The 16365-nt window shown below is 41.0% G+C and overlaps 1 protein-coding gene across 1 annotated transcript; it reads left to right on the forward strand.

Annotated features, from left to right (window-relative positions):
- Positions 1 to 1897: 1897 nt before the first annotated feature.
- On the forward strand, positions 1898 to 14483 carry thop1 (thimet oligopeptidase 1). Its single transcript, XM_084011917.1, has 14 exons — positions 1898 to 1984; positions 3976 to 4182; positions 6241 to 6389; positions 6610 to 6717; positions 7015 to 7117; positions 7198 to 7355; positions 7876 to 8011; positions 9859 to 10001; positions 10272 to 10495; positions 10710 to 10911; positions 11767 to 11953; positions 12043 to 12171; positions 12383 to 12519; positions 14216 to 14483. Exons 1-14 carry the CDS (start codon positions 1972 to 1974, stop codon positions 14375 to 14377), a joined length of 2058 nt encoding a protein of 685 aa, XP_083868043.1. The 5' UTR covers positions 1898 to 1971; the 3' UTR covers positions 14378 to 14483.
- Positions 14484 to 16365: the final 1882 nt, after the last annotated feature.

Consider the following 16365-nt stretch of genomic DNA (forward strand, 5'->3'; position numbering starts at 1 on the left):
TTTATTAATAATTCCATACATAACAAAAACTGTCGAGCCAGGGGAAACTTTATGGACTTTGCACAAAGAATATGGCCTGCCCAGTGGCGCTGGCTTTCATCGTCGCTGACGAACTCGAGCCGAGGCATTTGAAGTCCCGTTGTTGACGGAGGCTGAGGAATTTTCTCACGTGGGAAATACCACGTGATAATTCTAACCAACTAGGGCAACGTTGAGGGGAGTGTCTTATGTCCGCACTTATTTCAGACCATCTGCAGAGAAAAGCATGCGAAGGGAGGTACCTGGAGATACCGCAAGTTTTTAAAGTCATGTGACATGTCGCAAAGGGAAGTTATCACCAGCATTTGTGACGTTTTTTTCCCAGAATGCCTTGTTTTGCGAGGCAAATGCATGCGCATATGGCAAGCCGTTTTAACATTTAATAGCTAGACTGAATATGTATTGCAGATATCTGTAATTCAATTCTTCCTAGTCATAAAGAACATTTCAGATATCCACAATGACATTCTTCCTATCCACAATTGTCATTTCAGATATCCAAAATGAAAAACTATTCCAGATATCCAGAATGTAATTTTGGATATCCAAAAATACATTGTGACTTGTAGAAATGTCGTTATGGATATCCACAATTCGTATTGTGACTAGTAGAAATGTAGTTTCAGATATCTACAATTAGAATTATGACTAGGAACAATACAATTGCAGATATCCACAAATGTATTGTTGATATCTGTTGACAGGTAGACAGGACGCCATTTTAAAACATTTTAAATTATGACTAGTAACAATTGGATTGAAGATATCTGAAATGGGAGTTTTTCCTAGTAAGAATTCAATTGCAGATATCCAGAATGTTCATTCTAGATATCCAGAATGTAATTGTGGATATCTGAAACTGAAAGCCCAATACACATGAATGGCAAAAGTGACGTCATTTGTCCTAGGAAGAATGCCATTGTGGATATCTGAAATGACAATTGTGGATAGGAAGAATGTCATTGTGGATATCTGAAATGTTATTTTTGACTAGGAAGAATTGAATTACAGATATCTGCGATACATATCCAGTCTAGCTATTAAATGATAAAACGGCCACTTATACTTTTTAAGGATTTTTAGATATCTTAAATTTAGTTTTGACTAGTACGATCAAAGTTGTAGATATCTTAAAATATCATTTTTACTAGTAAGAATGTATTGTGGATATTTTTAATTACCATTTCTCCCAGTCAAAATTACATTTTGACTGGGAGAAATGCTATTATGAATATCTAAAATATAATTACAGATAGTAGTGTGGTTCGATTAAATGTTAAAACGGCTTGCCATATGCGCATGCTTGATTCCAAACAAGCCTAATGCTTACTTCCTGATTGTGCACACTCTGCCGATCTCGAGCACTGGTTTGGCGTTCTGGGGGAGGGGCTTTGAACAGAGGTCTGAACGAAGGGAGCAGGGGCCTCATTTATAAAACTGTGCGTAGGATCCTTACTAAAAGTTTACGTATGCCAAAAAGCCAACGTTTGCGTGCTCCAAAAAAAAATCTGATTTATAAAACTGTGCGCACGCAAGCTTTATAAATGAGGCCCCTGGTCTTTTTCAGTTCTACAATGTGTTCATTATACTACTGAACCTTTAATTGTAATAATGAGGTATTTAGTTTCACAGATTAATCCATCAATAATTACAACCTAGCAATATAATATAATATATTATTCCAGTTATACCACTTATTCCACCACTGAATATATTACTGTCCATACGGTACAATACATATTCCGCTTTTAAAAATAAATTTGGTGATGTTATTTTTGCTACAAGAAATGCTCCTCGTGGCTCATTGAGGGTTTTATTTTGAAATGGATAGCCGGAAGTGTAATCCTCCTTCTGTGGCAGGCTAGTGGTCCTGCAGTTTGCCTGACAGATAACCCACACGGACCGAACGATCCTTCATTCAATACCTGAACTATGGGGCCGACAGGTTAGTAATGTCCCGATGTTTTTAATGTGAATGAATAATTTTCATGTAAAACTATCTCTGTGCCCGCCACGTGTCCTCTCTGATCATCTCTGTGATCATTTATATTAATTTGGCTCTGATCACTGAGTCTTTTTGTGCTAGTCTCGGCGCTAACGTTAGCTATTTTAGCTGCGGTGCTGTGACACCAGGCGTGTACCCGAGTCAGTTGGATGAATCCACTAGAAACATACTTTTAGCTGTCAGTTTTGTATGTAATAAGCAAATTAAAGTCGGTGTGTTATAATGTGGCTCGTTTCTCAGCAGTTCTGCACGGATCCTGTCTTGTATAGCATGTTAGCTGTTAGCTCACGATGCTTATTCACTGAGCTAACTAATTGTTTAGCCCTGACAACCTCCGTTTGACAGCGTGGATTACAGATGGATTACGAATTACCAATATCTCGAAGATGTGAATATAGGAAATGAACAATGCGCCAAAACTAAATTTATTGAACTAAGTTTATTGCCAAGTACGTTTTCACATACAAGGAATTTGCCTTGGTCTTCAGTGCGATATTTACAAAGAATAAACAATAAAGCAAACTACTGCAGTCAACAACATACATTAAAAATTACCCAAAATAAATTAATAAATACATAAAAAGTCACTCTACTTTCATATGCACCATAATACAATAATGTTTACAATTCTACAAAACTGAACTGTTTATGAATTCGGCATACTACTACTTACCAATAATTTACCAACAAAAGCTTTTCCGAGCTGTATATCGATTTAAATTTAAATAACTGTTTTTTTGGGGAAAGTAGACTGGGATTAGCTGGGAGCTGGTGTAAAGGTGGAATTATTTTTGGATAAGACTAAATCGGAATCAGGTTTATTACCAGAGTAGGTTTTCACATACAAGCAATTTGCCTTATAGTATTAGTAAAAAATAGTATTAAATGTATGTACAATATATCTGTAATATATTTTTAAAAAGTGTTGTCTGGTTGGTTAATGTGACATAAAAAAGAATAAAAAAGTGAGTGTAGCGTTCTGTTAGTTTGATGAGTAACATTTAAAAATGATCAGATATCATTGATTAAATTTGTCCGGTTTATAAGTGAAAAAAGTGCAGAGCCATATGATTTTCCTGTAGGGCAGAACTGACATGGTTGAAGTCAATAGTAACAACCACTAGTACATTCTTATGTATAATTTATGTGATGAGGAATATGTTTAACTAATTAGGAATGTGTACATACATGCTCATTTATTACACTGATTCTGTTATCTAAATATAATCATCATCAATCTGTGTGGGGTGGGGAATCATTCAACTTCTACCTGTACCTACTCCTGACACCGTTCACTCAAATACTATACTAAGTACAATTTGTAGGTACTTTACTTGAGTAGTTCCATTTTTATGCATCCTCTCAACTCCATGTATCTGACAGTTCTGTTAATAGTTACTTTGCAAATGAAAACTTATGATCAATTTATAAAATTATGCATGGTTATAGAGGAAAGTACCCAACAGTATGCAAAAAATTTAAAATGATCCTCACCATAACCAGCTGGGAGATAAACATACTGCTTATGTGTGTAATAATATTCTAATTATCTATAAATCATAGTAAAACACTGTGAAACATTCTGTCCTATGAGTACTTTTAAGTTTGATACTTTTAATCCAAACAAATTCAAGATAAGCTCCACCTTAACCAAGTACAACCTTACAGTAAAACCCTGCTTTTACATTAATTCATAATAATAATGTTATTAAATACAGTATAACAGTAACAGGGGACATTTTCTACTTTAAATACATTAAGTACATTTTATATTTACATATTTTTACTGAATCAAATGTAGGACATTAACAAGTAACTGGGATTTTTTGCAGTGTAATGATATGAGTACCTGCCTTGTTGCTTCCTGTCCTGCCTTGTCCTCCTGTAATGTCCCATCCTCGGCTCACCTGTCCTGTTGCCTGTTGTCCCAGGTGAGGTGGTGTTTGGCAGCCCAGTGCCAGTCTGCTCCGTCAACCGGCTGCGCTGGGACCTGAAACCCGAGCAGATCCAGGAGCTCTCCGAGGAGCTCATTGTCAACACCAAGAAGGTGTACGACGTCGTCGGAGCACTGGACATCGACAGCGTCACCTTCGAGAACACGCTGAAGGCCCTCGCTGACGTGGAGGTCGAGTACACCGGTCAGTGTCCACCACTCAGCAGCGTTTCTCTTCTGATGCTGGAGCTAATGTGTTGGGATGATATTCATCTTTTTCATAGCCTATATATGTATATATCTGTGTGTGTGTGTGTGTGTGTGTGTGTGTGTGTGTGTGTGTGTGTGTGTGTGTGTGTGTGTGTGTGTGTGTGTGTGTGTGTGTGTGTGTGTGTGTGTGTGTGTGTGTGTGTGTGTGTATTATTTTTGTCTTAATCATCATAATATTAAAAATAAATAAAAAAGGGCTGCAGGGCTAAATTAAAATTAAACAAAGGCCATAGTGCATGTCCATAAAATATAGACTGATCAGAATACAATATATCATTTTCAAGTTCCAGTGTCCTTGTCACCTATTATGTTGTCTGTAGCTGATGAAGGGGGGCAGGAAAGGTTATGGATGCCTCTGCCTTTACTTTATTTACTTTCTAGGCCTAAGGAACATTCTTCACCCATGTCAGAATTGTTTTTAATTGTTAAAGTGCTGTATTCATTAGTATTTCAGATAATTCTTCTATCTCTCAGATGTCTCTCAGATGTTGGAATGTCCTTGAATGTACCAAAATAGTTTAAACAATAGAAGAATACAACAGAAGATCAGAATGTGTTACTGAATACTAAATTGTTCTCAGTTTTAAGTGACTGAAACTGTTAAAGCCAGCTAATCTTTTATGCAATGTTCACACTTCGAGTGACAAAAGCAACAAAATGGCAAAACATGGCCAGCTCAACTTTGATTTGTAACACCAAACGGCGACAAGTGACGTCAGTTTGCATCGTCATCTCACCGGCTTCCTTAAAAAAAAAAAAAAAAAAGATGAAATCTGGTAATGTTTCTTTTTTCCTATTGTTAACAATTCTTGTGAAAAGATTCAAACCAACAAAGTTGTGAGTCCGTCTCTTAATGCGGTCTGGCTTCCTGCCATTGGTGTCTATCGACATACATCTTTTAAAAAAAACGTTTACAAACAAACAGGAGGAAAATAGAGCATTTGTTGGGGACTATTTTCATTGGCGGATGAATCCACATTTGGTGCTCTAGTGAGTCTGTGGCAGCAGAAGGTTGATTGTGGGATTGAGTCCAAATAAACCACAGTCTGTGTTCATGGTAATGAAGCAATATGTCACCCAGTGCAACAGTGTGTCTCACTGTTAATAGTTAATTTAAAGAGGTCAAACGCTGCATCGTAGCTCGAACCTGACAGCCTGGGCGTCCATTGTGGGCTCTGCAGTGAAGCTCTGAGTCAACAGAATCAGTATGTGATGTTAAAGACTCGTCAGCAATTTGTAGAGAAAGCAGCTGAACCAGCTGCTGCTGCGACAATAGCGTTTGTGTGGAGGCAGCTGAAAACCTGAAAACACCTCCAACGCACTACAGCTAATGCTGCTGCTGCTGCAGGAGGAAACACGGAAACTCTTCCTGCTCTCTGACTTCATCCTCAGTTCATACCCACTCTCATCAGTCTCAAAGCCTTCATGATTGTTAAAGAGCATGCAAGGGAAATTTGTAGAATTATTAGATTTAATAAATCAGAATTCCAAGTTCAAATTATTAGACTCTAAATTGAAATGACAAGATACTAAATCAAAATGAGGAGATGCTGAGACAAACTGACGAGGCACTGAGACAAAATTAAAAGTCAAAGTTAAGAAATGACTCTGATACTAAATAGGGATATGATGGACAGGTGGGTGTCACTACCTGCTTCTGCCCTTCACACCTCCTGGTGGCGGAGCAGCTGCAAGTGCACCCTGTATCAGATATACTGCAAAGAATCAAAATGAAAAAGACACTAAAATAATTCCTTTTAGTTCTTTGTCCATGAATAATTAAAAATAGAGGCTTACGCCTTCGATAAAATGAAGAAATTGACCTTGTATCACGTTTAATCTAATAATATTTATTTGTTAATAATTTATTGTTGAAGACATCACTGTGGGTCTGGTCACTGTGATGGGTAATTCTTTACATCTTAAAGAGTAAATCATAGAAGGTAAATAAAAGAAAACAATAATATCTGACCCCGTTTCTTACCTGTCTCAGTCCAGAGGAACATGTTGGACTTCCCGCAGCACGTCTCGTCCTGTAAGGATGTGCGAACGGCGAGCACCGACGCTGACAAACGCCTGTCGGAGTTCGACGTGGAGATGAGCATGAGGGAGGACGTCTACTTGAGGATTGTGGCTCTGCAGGTGAGCTGATGGAGAGCCGTCCAGTCAGCAGACAGACAGATAGATAGATGGATGAATAGATGGAGAGATGATTGGTTGATAGGTTTGCTCTTTCCATCTTTTCCCCTTTTCACATCTGCCGCCTCGCTGATGACATTTGGACCTGGTTCGGTTCTTCTCCTGGTCTCTGTGTTTCTCATGGTTTCCTGTTCTCATAAAGTCTTTTTGTTTCCATCTACAGAAGAAGGTGGATGCCAGCAGCCTCACTCCAGAGTCCAAGCGTTACATGGAGCGACTGGTCAAACTGGGGAAGAGGAACGGCCTCCACCTGCCCAAAGAGACTCAAGAGGTGGCCGATGCTTCCTTATTATTACTCATTATGTATGCAGGAGACTTCACTGTGGTCTCAAGTTAAACTTCTCTAACCTTTAGACCAGGGCTATTCAACTATATGGTTCTATAGATATTAAAGTAAATGTATTTAAATAGTCAACAGAAACTGTTATCTGAGTCAGATCAAGTGTTTTCACATTGGAGTAAGCTGGTGGATAAAATCCTCTATCACTGTACACTGTGTTTTTAAACTTTCCATGTAGTATCAGATATTTATAAGTATTTGACTCTAATCTACGCTCTGCTATAACAGGAGATCAAGACCATCAAGAAGAAGCTGAGCAACCTGTGCATCGATTTTAACAAGAACCTGAACGAGGACACCACCAGTCTGTCCTTCACCAGAGACGAGCTGGGTGAGTCCTGAGCCTTCAGGCAGCCGGACCCGGTCTTCTTCTTTCTTGTGTATTAAACCATGTGGCGGTGTTGGTTTCAGGCGGCCTCCCCGAGGACTTCCTGAACTCTCTGGAGAAGGACGGAGAGAAGCTGAAGGTCACCCTGAAGTATCCACATTACTTCCCCACCATGAAGAAATGCTTCGTCCCAGAAACCCGCCAGAAGCTGGAGGAGGCCTTCAACTCCCGCTGCAAAGAGGTGAGACGGGAAGTAAATAATGTCACCGACTCGACTTGAAGAGGTTTAGACACTTATAATAATTTGAGTTAGTTAATGCAGGATTTAATTCCCATATATAATCTTTGGAGCAAAGAACGTTTGTTTTGAGCTGATCACCAGAAGAGTTTGTGTTATTTATAGGTCAGTGATTTAATTAGTATTATTCTGATTAAAAAAGATGTATGCTATAATTAGACAGAGGTAGATTTAGTTAGTTAATTAACATTAATTATGTTTTAGAGACAAAACAATCAAACGAGAATAGTTGTTGGCGAAGCTCCTCAAGGTAGCTGTTGTTTTGCATTGACAGCTATGTTAAAGGAACAGTTCAGACCAAAAACAAAGATACATATTTTTATTTATATAATATGTATTTATATATATATATTTCTTTACTTATAGCACTATTTATCCATCTGGATTGTTGTGGTATGAGTTGCCTAGTTTAGCCTAGCTAAGGGCTAAACTGTGCAATAACAGAGTTCCGCTGTGTTTTCAGGAGAATTCAGCCATCCTGAAAGAGCTGGTGGAGCTTCGGGCTCAGAAAAGCTCCATGCTCGGCTTCACCACACACGCTGACTACATCCTGGAGATGAACATGGCTAAGTCTGGGAGGAAGGTGGCCGGCTTCCTGGGTGAGTGTCTTTACAACAATCACGTTGGACCCGCATGCACCAATAACCTGCAGAGAAACGTGTGTTAATGAAACAAAATGCTCAAGAAAGCATTTAACATAATAATTTCAGCATTTTATCAAGGAATGAGCATCAATGATAAGCATTTATCTAAAAGAGAAATAGGAAAAAGAGCTAATATTGAAGGTTCAGATGATGATCGTGTGACATGTGGAAGATATGCCAAACATCCACGAGATAAGATCAATTCTGCCAGAACAAATCACTGAAGATGAAAAGTAAATGTGAAAATATTATATATAAACCTTCTCCGAGTAGTTTCTTATCTCTGTAATGTCTGTGATGGGAATGACCGGATATTTGGTTAAAACACTGTTAGTGGAAAGTGAAAAGGCAACTCATAACCAATGGCTTAAAATCCATAAATAAATCTTCTTAATAGAAAAACTGATACATACGCTATATTGCCAAATATTCACTCACCTGCCTTGACTCACATATGAATTTAAGTGACATCCCATAATATTAATCCATAGGGTTTAACATGACATCGGTCCACTCTTTGCAGCTTTAACAGCTTGGAAGGCTTTCCACAAGGTTTAGGAGTGTGTTTATGGGACTTTTTGACCATTCTTCCAGAAGAGTATTTGTGAGGTCACACTGATGTTGGAGGGAAGGCCTGGCTCTCAGTCTCCACTCTAATTCATCCCAAAGGTGTTCTATCGGGTTGAGGTCAGGACTCTGTGCAGGCCAGTCAAGTTCATCCACACCAAACTCTCTCATCCATGTCTTTATGGACCTTGCTTTGTGCTCTGGTGCACAGTCATGTTGGAACAGGAAGGGGTCGTCCCCAAACTGTTCCACAAAGTTAGGATCATGGAATTGTCCAACATCTCTTGGTCTGCTGAAGCATTCAGAGTTCCTTTCACTGGAACTAAGGGGCCAAGCCCAGCTCCTGGAAAACAACCCACACCACAATCCCCCTCCACCAAACTTTACACGTGGCACAATGCAGTCAGACAAGTACCGTTGTCCTGGCAACCGCCAAACCCAGACTCCTCCATCATTCGTCCCCCCAGAGAACGCGTCTCCACTGCTCTAGAGTCCAGTGGCGGCGTGCTTTACACCACTGCATCCACCGCTTTGCATTGTACTTGCTGATGTATGGCTTGGATGCAGCTGATCGCCATGGAAACCTATTCCATGAAGCTCTCTATGCTGTTCTTGAGCTAATCTGAACGCCACATGAAGTTTGGAGGTCTGTAGCGATTGACTCTGCAGAAAGTTGGTGACCTCTGTGCACTATGTGCCTCAGCATCTGCTGATCCCGCTCTGTTAATTTACGTGGCCTACCACTTCTTGGCTGAGTTGCTGTTGTTCCCAATCGCTTCCACTTTGTTATAATCCCACTGACAGTTGACTGGAATATTTAAGAGCGAGGACATTTCACAACTGAACTTGTTGCACAGGTGGCATCCTATCACAGTTCCACGCTGGAATTCACTGAGAGACCCATTCTTTCACAGATGTTTGTAGAAACAGTCTGCATGCCGAGGTGCTTGCTTTTATACACCTGTGGCCATGGAAGTGATTGGAACACCTGATCTCAAATATTTGGGTGGGTGAGTGAATGCTTTTGGCAAAATAGTGTATGTTGAAACTACAAGAAGAAAAACTCTGGAAAAAAATGTTTTGAGTCTAACGCTGAGTGGAAGGTTTTGTAATATTTTTCCTGATGTCAAACAAACTCTTCTTCATGAGATCAGAAATGTAAACTGTTATTCTGTAAAGTGTTACCTGCAGAAGAAACTCCTCTCACTTTCTCTCGCTCTATCATGTTGTTTCAGAGGAGCTGGCTCGTAAGCTGAAGCCTCTGGGCGAGGAAGAGCGCGTGGTCATCCTCAAGCTGAAGGAGAAGGAGTGTCGGAAGAGAAATCTGCCTTTCAACGGAGAGCTGCATGCCTGGGACACGCGCTACTTCATGACCCAGGTAAGAGCTGCACACCGGGGAGGCGTGCTGCTGCTCCAGGGACATTTACAAAGATCAGTTATTGTACATTAAGATGAGATGAAGCCAGACAAATGGTTTTGTTAGATGTTTGGATCTACAGAACACTTATTTCCAACTTAGCACTTTGTTAAAAGGGAATTTAAAAATGAAAAAACCAAACCAGAAAATAAATATTAATAACAAACAACTTCCTTGTTCCTTCTCTCTGCTTTTTCCTCCTTCTCCCTCCCCCTCCCTTGTTCCTGTCAGGTGGAGGAGACTCAGTACGCAGTGGATCAGAACCTACTGAAGGAGTACTTTCCTATGGAGGTGGTGACTAAAGGTCTGTTGGACATCTACCAGGAGCTGCTGGGTCTGTCCTTCGAGCTGGTGGATGGAGCTGCCGTGTGGCACCCAGACGTCACTCTGTACTGTGTGAAGGACGGCAGCAGTGGGCAGGTGGTTGGCCAGTTCTACCTGGACCTCTACCCCAGGTGAGGCCTTGGCCGGATGCTCCATATTTATTTAGGGTAAATGTGTAGATGCGAGTCTCCAGGTGTCCTCGTCCTCTTCTCCGAACCTCTTCCCACTCTCTCCTCTTCCTCCTAATCCCTCTTCTTCCTCCTCTTCGTCTCCTCGTCCTCCTAAATGTCTAGATGTAAGTGTCCAGGTGTCCTCACTGTCTTCTCCCACACCTGTCCCCCACAGGGAGGGGAAGTACGGTCACGCCGCCTGCTTCGGCCTGCAGCCCGGCTGTCTGCTGCCCGACGGCACGCGTCAGATGTCGGTGGCGGCCATGGTGGCCAACTTCAGCAAGCCGACGGCCGACGCTCCGTCACTCCTGCAGCACGACGAGGTGGAGACGTACTTCCACGAGTTTGGACACGTCATGCACCAACTCTGCGCTGAGGTCAGCTGATCAGCCTTCACCTGTTGCTACACCTGCTTCTGTCTAGCAGTGCCTCCAAACAGTTTACAGTAATAACAAAGCAGACTCACTTTTGAAATGTATCGTCCTTTTAGAAACAAGTCCTTGATTTCAGACAGAGGCTGCTTCTTATATCCAGCTGATGACCATGAATCATTTTGATGAAATGACCACTGTCAATTGTTTTAAATGACTTGTGTGCATAAGAACCCTGCAAAAGGTCACTTCACGGTGTAAAGATGCAATGCAGAGCTGATTAATAATAAGCATTACAGTACAGCATTATAAGGAAAAGAATATACAAAACTTTGTTCAGGTGTTTACTTTAGAGAGTCCCCTTTCCTGCCACAAAAGCTTGGGTTCATCAGTCACGCCTGAGAAGACTCCTCATAGCTGTGTCCCGCTGTATGGGGATACAATATATATGTTTGAATGTCTTTGATGCTTATAGGTTGTAGAAAGTCCTCTTTAATAGAAGTTTAAAAACACTATACAAAAACAAAATGCTATACAATGGTGTAGATGTGTATAATAACTAAAGACTGGGAAATTAATTTAATTACTTTTTGATTCATTGTTTTTTATATTCATAGTTGATGAGCATTACCTGATGAGTTTGACAGTGTCAATACCAGGATAGAGCCGCTAACCTAAATTCACTACACAGTGTTGTAGTTAATGACAAGCTAGTGGAAGCAGCACTGGTTCATAAACCAGCTATGATTGGACAAACACTGTCCAGGGGCGGGATTTAACGACCACTCGTTTGTGCAATTGAAATGTGTACCGCCTGTGTTCTTCCTGTCGGCTGGTTTCTAAGTGTCTGTGTGTTTGCAGGCGGACTACGCCATGTTCAGCGGGACTCACGTGGAGCGGGACTTTGTGGAGGCTCCGTCTCAGATGTTGGAGAACTGGGTTTGGGAGAAGGAGCCTCTACAGAGGATGTCCAAGCACTACAAGACCGGCAACCCCATCCCAGAGGAACTGCTCGAGAAACTCATCAAGTCCCGCCTCGCCAACACTGGTGGGTACCACGCAGGAAGTAGTACTTTTGCTCTACTATAATGACTGGTTTAAATGGAATACAAACTCATAACTGTGACTCTCCCGCAGGTCTGTTTAACTTGAGGCAGATCGTTCTCGCTAAAGTGGATCAGGCTTTGCACACTAGGAATGGACTCGACGCCGCAGAGGAGTACGGACGCCTCTGTCAGGACATCCTGGGAATCTGTGCTTCACCAGGTCACAAAATCTGCACATTCTTGCACACTTAAAGAAAACTAAAACACACAGCCAGGCTTCCTTTCTCTCTCTATATAACTGCAGCCAGTTCAGAGCCTCCTGCCTCTCGGACCCTGCCTGTTGTAACTATTGTAGTTTGGAGATGCTTCCAGCTTCACCCTAACTGCCTCCTGGTTTTCAACCTCTGATCTCTTTGACCTTTGACCTGCAGGAACCAACATGCCAGCGACCTTCGGGCACTTGGCCGGCGGTTACGATGCTCAGTACTACGGTTACCTGTGGAGCGAGGTGTTCTCCATGGATATGTTCTTCGCTCGCTTCAAACAGGAGGGAATCATGAACCCAAAGGTCAGCTGAGGAGAAAAATAAAGAAATGTTAGTCGTACATGAAAATAAATAATCGGCAGATGACATTTATGATGGGTAGGAAAATGTCAGCTGATTAGTCATTTTTGACTTAAACAAACTGATGGAATCTGACTGAACCAAACAAGCAACTAAAGGCAGAACTGGAATTGTGAGATTTTGCACTTAAATGGAGTATTTCCATGTCCTGCTTCTGTCTACTTCTACTCCACTGCTTCTCACAGGAAATATTGTCATTTCTACTGCACTACATTTAACAGTTACTTTTCAGATTCAGCAATACAAAAAAAAGGATTATGATGTATTAATATAGAGAAAGTAAACCTTTATTGATCCGCAGGCGTACATTCCCAAACTACCCAGCAGGATATAAAGTAAATATAAAATGAGCTCAACCTTCACCAGCAGCAACATTAAAGTGTTGTACAGATATTCTGAAATAAGGGCCATTCTGCATAATGAATACTTTTACTTTAAGAACTTTCCTTTTGAGAAAAATAATCATTTCAAAAAGTCTCCAAAGACAAAATGTCAAAGAGTTCGACGTGTTGTGAGTGAGACTGGAGTTATTCCAGGTTTGAGATCAGTAACTTCTCTCTCCTCCATCTGAAGAGTTTAGTATTTGTTCATCAGGTTTCTTCATCCCCAACATAGCAGCATAAATGAACATAAAAAGTGTTTTATAAAGGTTTGTTTTCTGTTTTGGTGAAGGAAAAACAGAATATTTTTGTGGTATTTTGGGGGAAATATCAAGATGTTGGTGGAAAATAACTTAATGGGCCCTATCTTGCACCCAGCGCACCAACGCAAGTAGCCTATCATCGCTATTTTCCATCCGACACAGCGGCCCTTTCCGCCAGATACGCACGTCGGTAAGATAGGAAATTAACTTGTGCTCCTCCGGGCGTGTCAGCAGAATAATGAGGCGTGGTCCGGCGCAAAGTTTCCCTGTTGCTATTTTGGTGTTTCAGAAAACAATTGCACCACTGACTTTAACCCAGTGCACAATTGTTTTCTGAAACACCAGAATAGCAATCCACCCTGGAACAAGTGCCTCTCGCTCTTAAAGGGAATGGGAGATGATGCTCTCATTGGTTTATTGCATGTTACCCCAAACACACCTATTAGTAATGAAGCCACTTAAGACCAACCTTTTCAGACCTGCATCGGGCACAAGAGTCATTTATCTGCCGTTAAAATAGCAACGGTGTCCGAGATCGCCCACAAAGACACTTCCGCTTCGCGTTTCAGACTTGTGTTTCAAACCGCCAAGATTGGGCCCAATGAGTTAAACGTGTGGGAGCTTTTCCAGCTTAACAGAGCCTTTTCCCTCAAATATAATTTCATAGTAATCAAGATGTAGAATTGTTAAATGCCTACATTTATAATGTAGATGTTGTTATTATAGTGTTTATGGGATAAGATCCAACTTTATTTATCCCGAGGGAAATTATTGTGCAGCAGTTGCAGTACAATTTAGGAAAGAGTGCAAATATATAAACAATAATAATAAAATGACAATGCCTCAGAAAACCTTTGTGAAATCAATATTTAGGTAAATCCCCTCAGATGTTTCAGATGGATATCTATCTTGTAAGGAGAATAGAAATAAAGACGGAGCCACTTCAGAGTAGCTTTTGACTGACTGTGAATCGCTGTCTCCCGATTGGTCCTCCAGGTGGGTCTGGACTACAGGAAGTACATCCTAGGACCCGGCGGCTCTCAGGATGCCTCCGAGATGCTGAGGAAGTTCCTCGGGCGGGAACCGAAACAAGAAGCGTTCCTGCTGAGCAAAGGACTAACGGTGGAGCAGGACGCCAGCACGCCGTGTCCCTGCTGACCAATCACAGCAGCCGTCTCCACCCCCATTCCCCCACAGTGACAACGGACTGAGGTTTTCTAGAAAAAACAGCTACCCAAAGTGGGAAAAAAATTAGCATAAATAAAATGATTTGAGGTGACGTCTCCTGTGTCTGTATAACTGATGTTACATGAAACCGTTAAGTGACGGTGGAGGTCTCCTTCACGTTGATGTCCGACCAGAAAATGACTCCTGGCGATCTCATCCAAACCTGACACGGACCGGTTCATTTCAAACACGGACCCGAACCTGAAATCCAGTCGCTCTAATAAACTTAAATTAAAACACTCGCTCATTTATAGATGAGACGGGCTTGTTGTACTGCTGCGTGACTGAATGGAAGAGTCCTATCTGGGTGTTTATGGTTTAGTTAGTGTCCACAATGAAATACAGGTCAAGAATGACTCTATTTCTGTATGGTTTGTATTGATAAAAAAAAAAATCATCAAGAGGGCAAAAATAAGCAAAGTGACTATATTTCCAAACTTTGCATCATCTTCAAAAGCCAAGTTTAAGTGCTGAGTAAACTGCATGTGTATGTTATCTACGTAGAATAAGTTGGCATGTTACAACAGGCTTCACATTTTAACATTTAAACAAGAAGCAAAATTGTTAAGGAATAAGAAGGATTCTGTGTTTACAGTGGTAATGGAAAGATAAAAGCCAGAATCAATCACAGTGATCGGGAACCTCTAACTCCAAAAAGTCTATACAGTTCTTACATTAGTTCAGCTGGAAATAAATTGACTTGGAGTAAGTTTGTTTGACAGGTGACCTCTTACTGTGAGGCGGTTGATGCTACGACCCTTTTGCCCACATTAGGATTCCCTGGTTCTAGTATGTGAAGAGGGTAAACCACAGACCATCAACAGAGTGAGGGGCTGACATCAGCAGGTGGCGTCTCCCAGCTGATGTAATGTCCTCAGAGAGCTGCAGGTCAACAGCTCTGTTTAAAAACACAGCCTGAAGGTAAAACTGCAGAACAAACATTCACAGGACGGGGAGGTAGATCATCAAAACAACAACTCCTCGTTTCCTGCTTCTGTTTGGGATCAGACTACTATCGCTTATTCTGTATGATTTAGCTACAAATTCCTTTCCATCCCTGCTGCTGATCATTTTTTAAAACCTCCGTTGTTCCTTCTGTCAAGGCAACCATTGAGTTCAGTCAACTTGCTGCAGAGAGATACATTATTACAGTCAATACATTTAATAATAATAATAAATGTTAATGCAATGAAGATGGGGAACTACATGAAAACAAACTATTTGATGGGGCTTTAAAATATACATAAATAATAGATGACAATTAAATGTGTGATTTCCTCATAGCTCAAATGTAAAGCCTGTCTTTTTTTGTCCATGACATCAAGCCAGTGACCAGTAAGAGCTGTTTATACTCCATCTCCAGTAGCTAACTGATACATCAATAGTTAGGATTAAGATAAGAAATACAAGACACAGACTTAAATGTAGGAATTGCTTCTGTAGTAGGAAGATATTATTTAGATTTGAAACTTGGTCAGGACAGATTTTCTGTAATGAGGCTCGAGATGTTTGTGGTTTTTGTGCGTCACATGATGTCAGAGGTTTCTAACTGCAAAAGATTCAGGTGCAGCAGATGTCCTCCAGCTCTACAGTAGCTTTGTTATCCTCATTATCCTCACCTTAGTCTTCAGCCTAATTAGCGTTGAGCTGGGTGGCGGCCCCTGGGGGACCCCGACTCCCACAGGCCCCTGCAAACACTCAGGTGAGATCAAGATGAACTGTGTTGGTACAATGTGAGTAATTTAAAGTCCAGCTGGTAAAGATACTGTGTGGTAAACTCACAGAGAACAGGATAAATGATTTATGTACAGAAACATTGCAAATATCTGAGAAATCCTCTTAATCTGGTAAATTCACCTGAATAGCCTCAGCTAATATCAGACTTCTTTTTCAACCAGAGGTGTCGCCCCCTTCAGGCA

This window comes from Eutrigla gurnardus, assembly GCF_963514095.1.
Source record: "Eutrigla gurnardus genome assembly, chromosome: 6".
Taxonomy (NCBI): domain Eukaryota; kingdom Metazoa; phylum Chordata; class Actinopteri; order Perciformes; family Triglidae; genus Eutrigla; species Eutrigla gurnardus.

Bases quoted from the DNA above. Each gene is read 5' to 3' on its own strand.
- thop1 (XM_084011917.1), top strand. The intron at 6,718-7,014 runs GTGGCCGATGCT...CTGCTATAACAG, and splicing joins TGCCCAAAGAGACTCAAGAG to GAGATCAAGACCATCAAGAA. The intron at 10,496-10,709 runs GTGAGGCCTTGG...TGTCCCCCACAG, and splicing joins TACCTGGACCTCTACCCCAG to GGAGGGGAAGTACGGTCACG.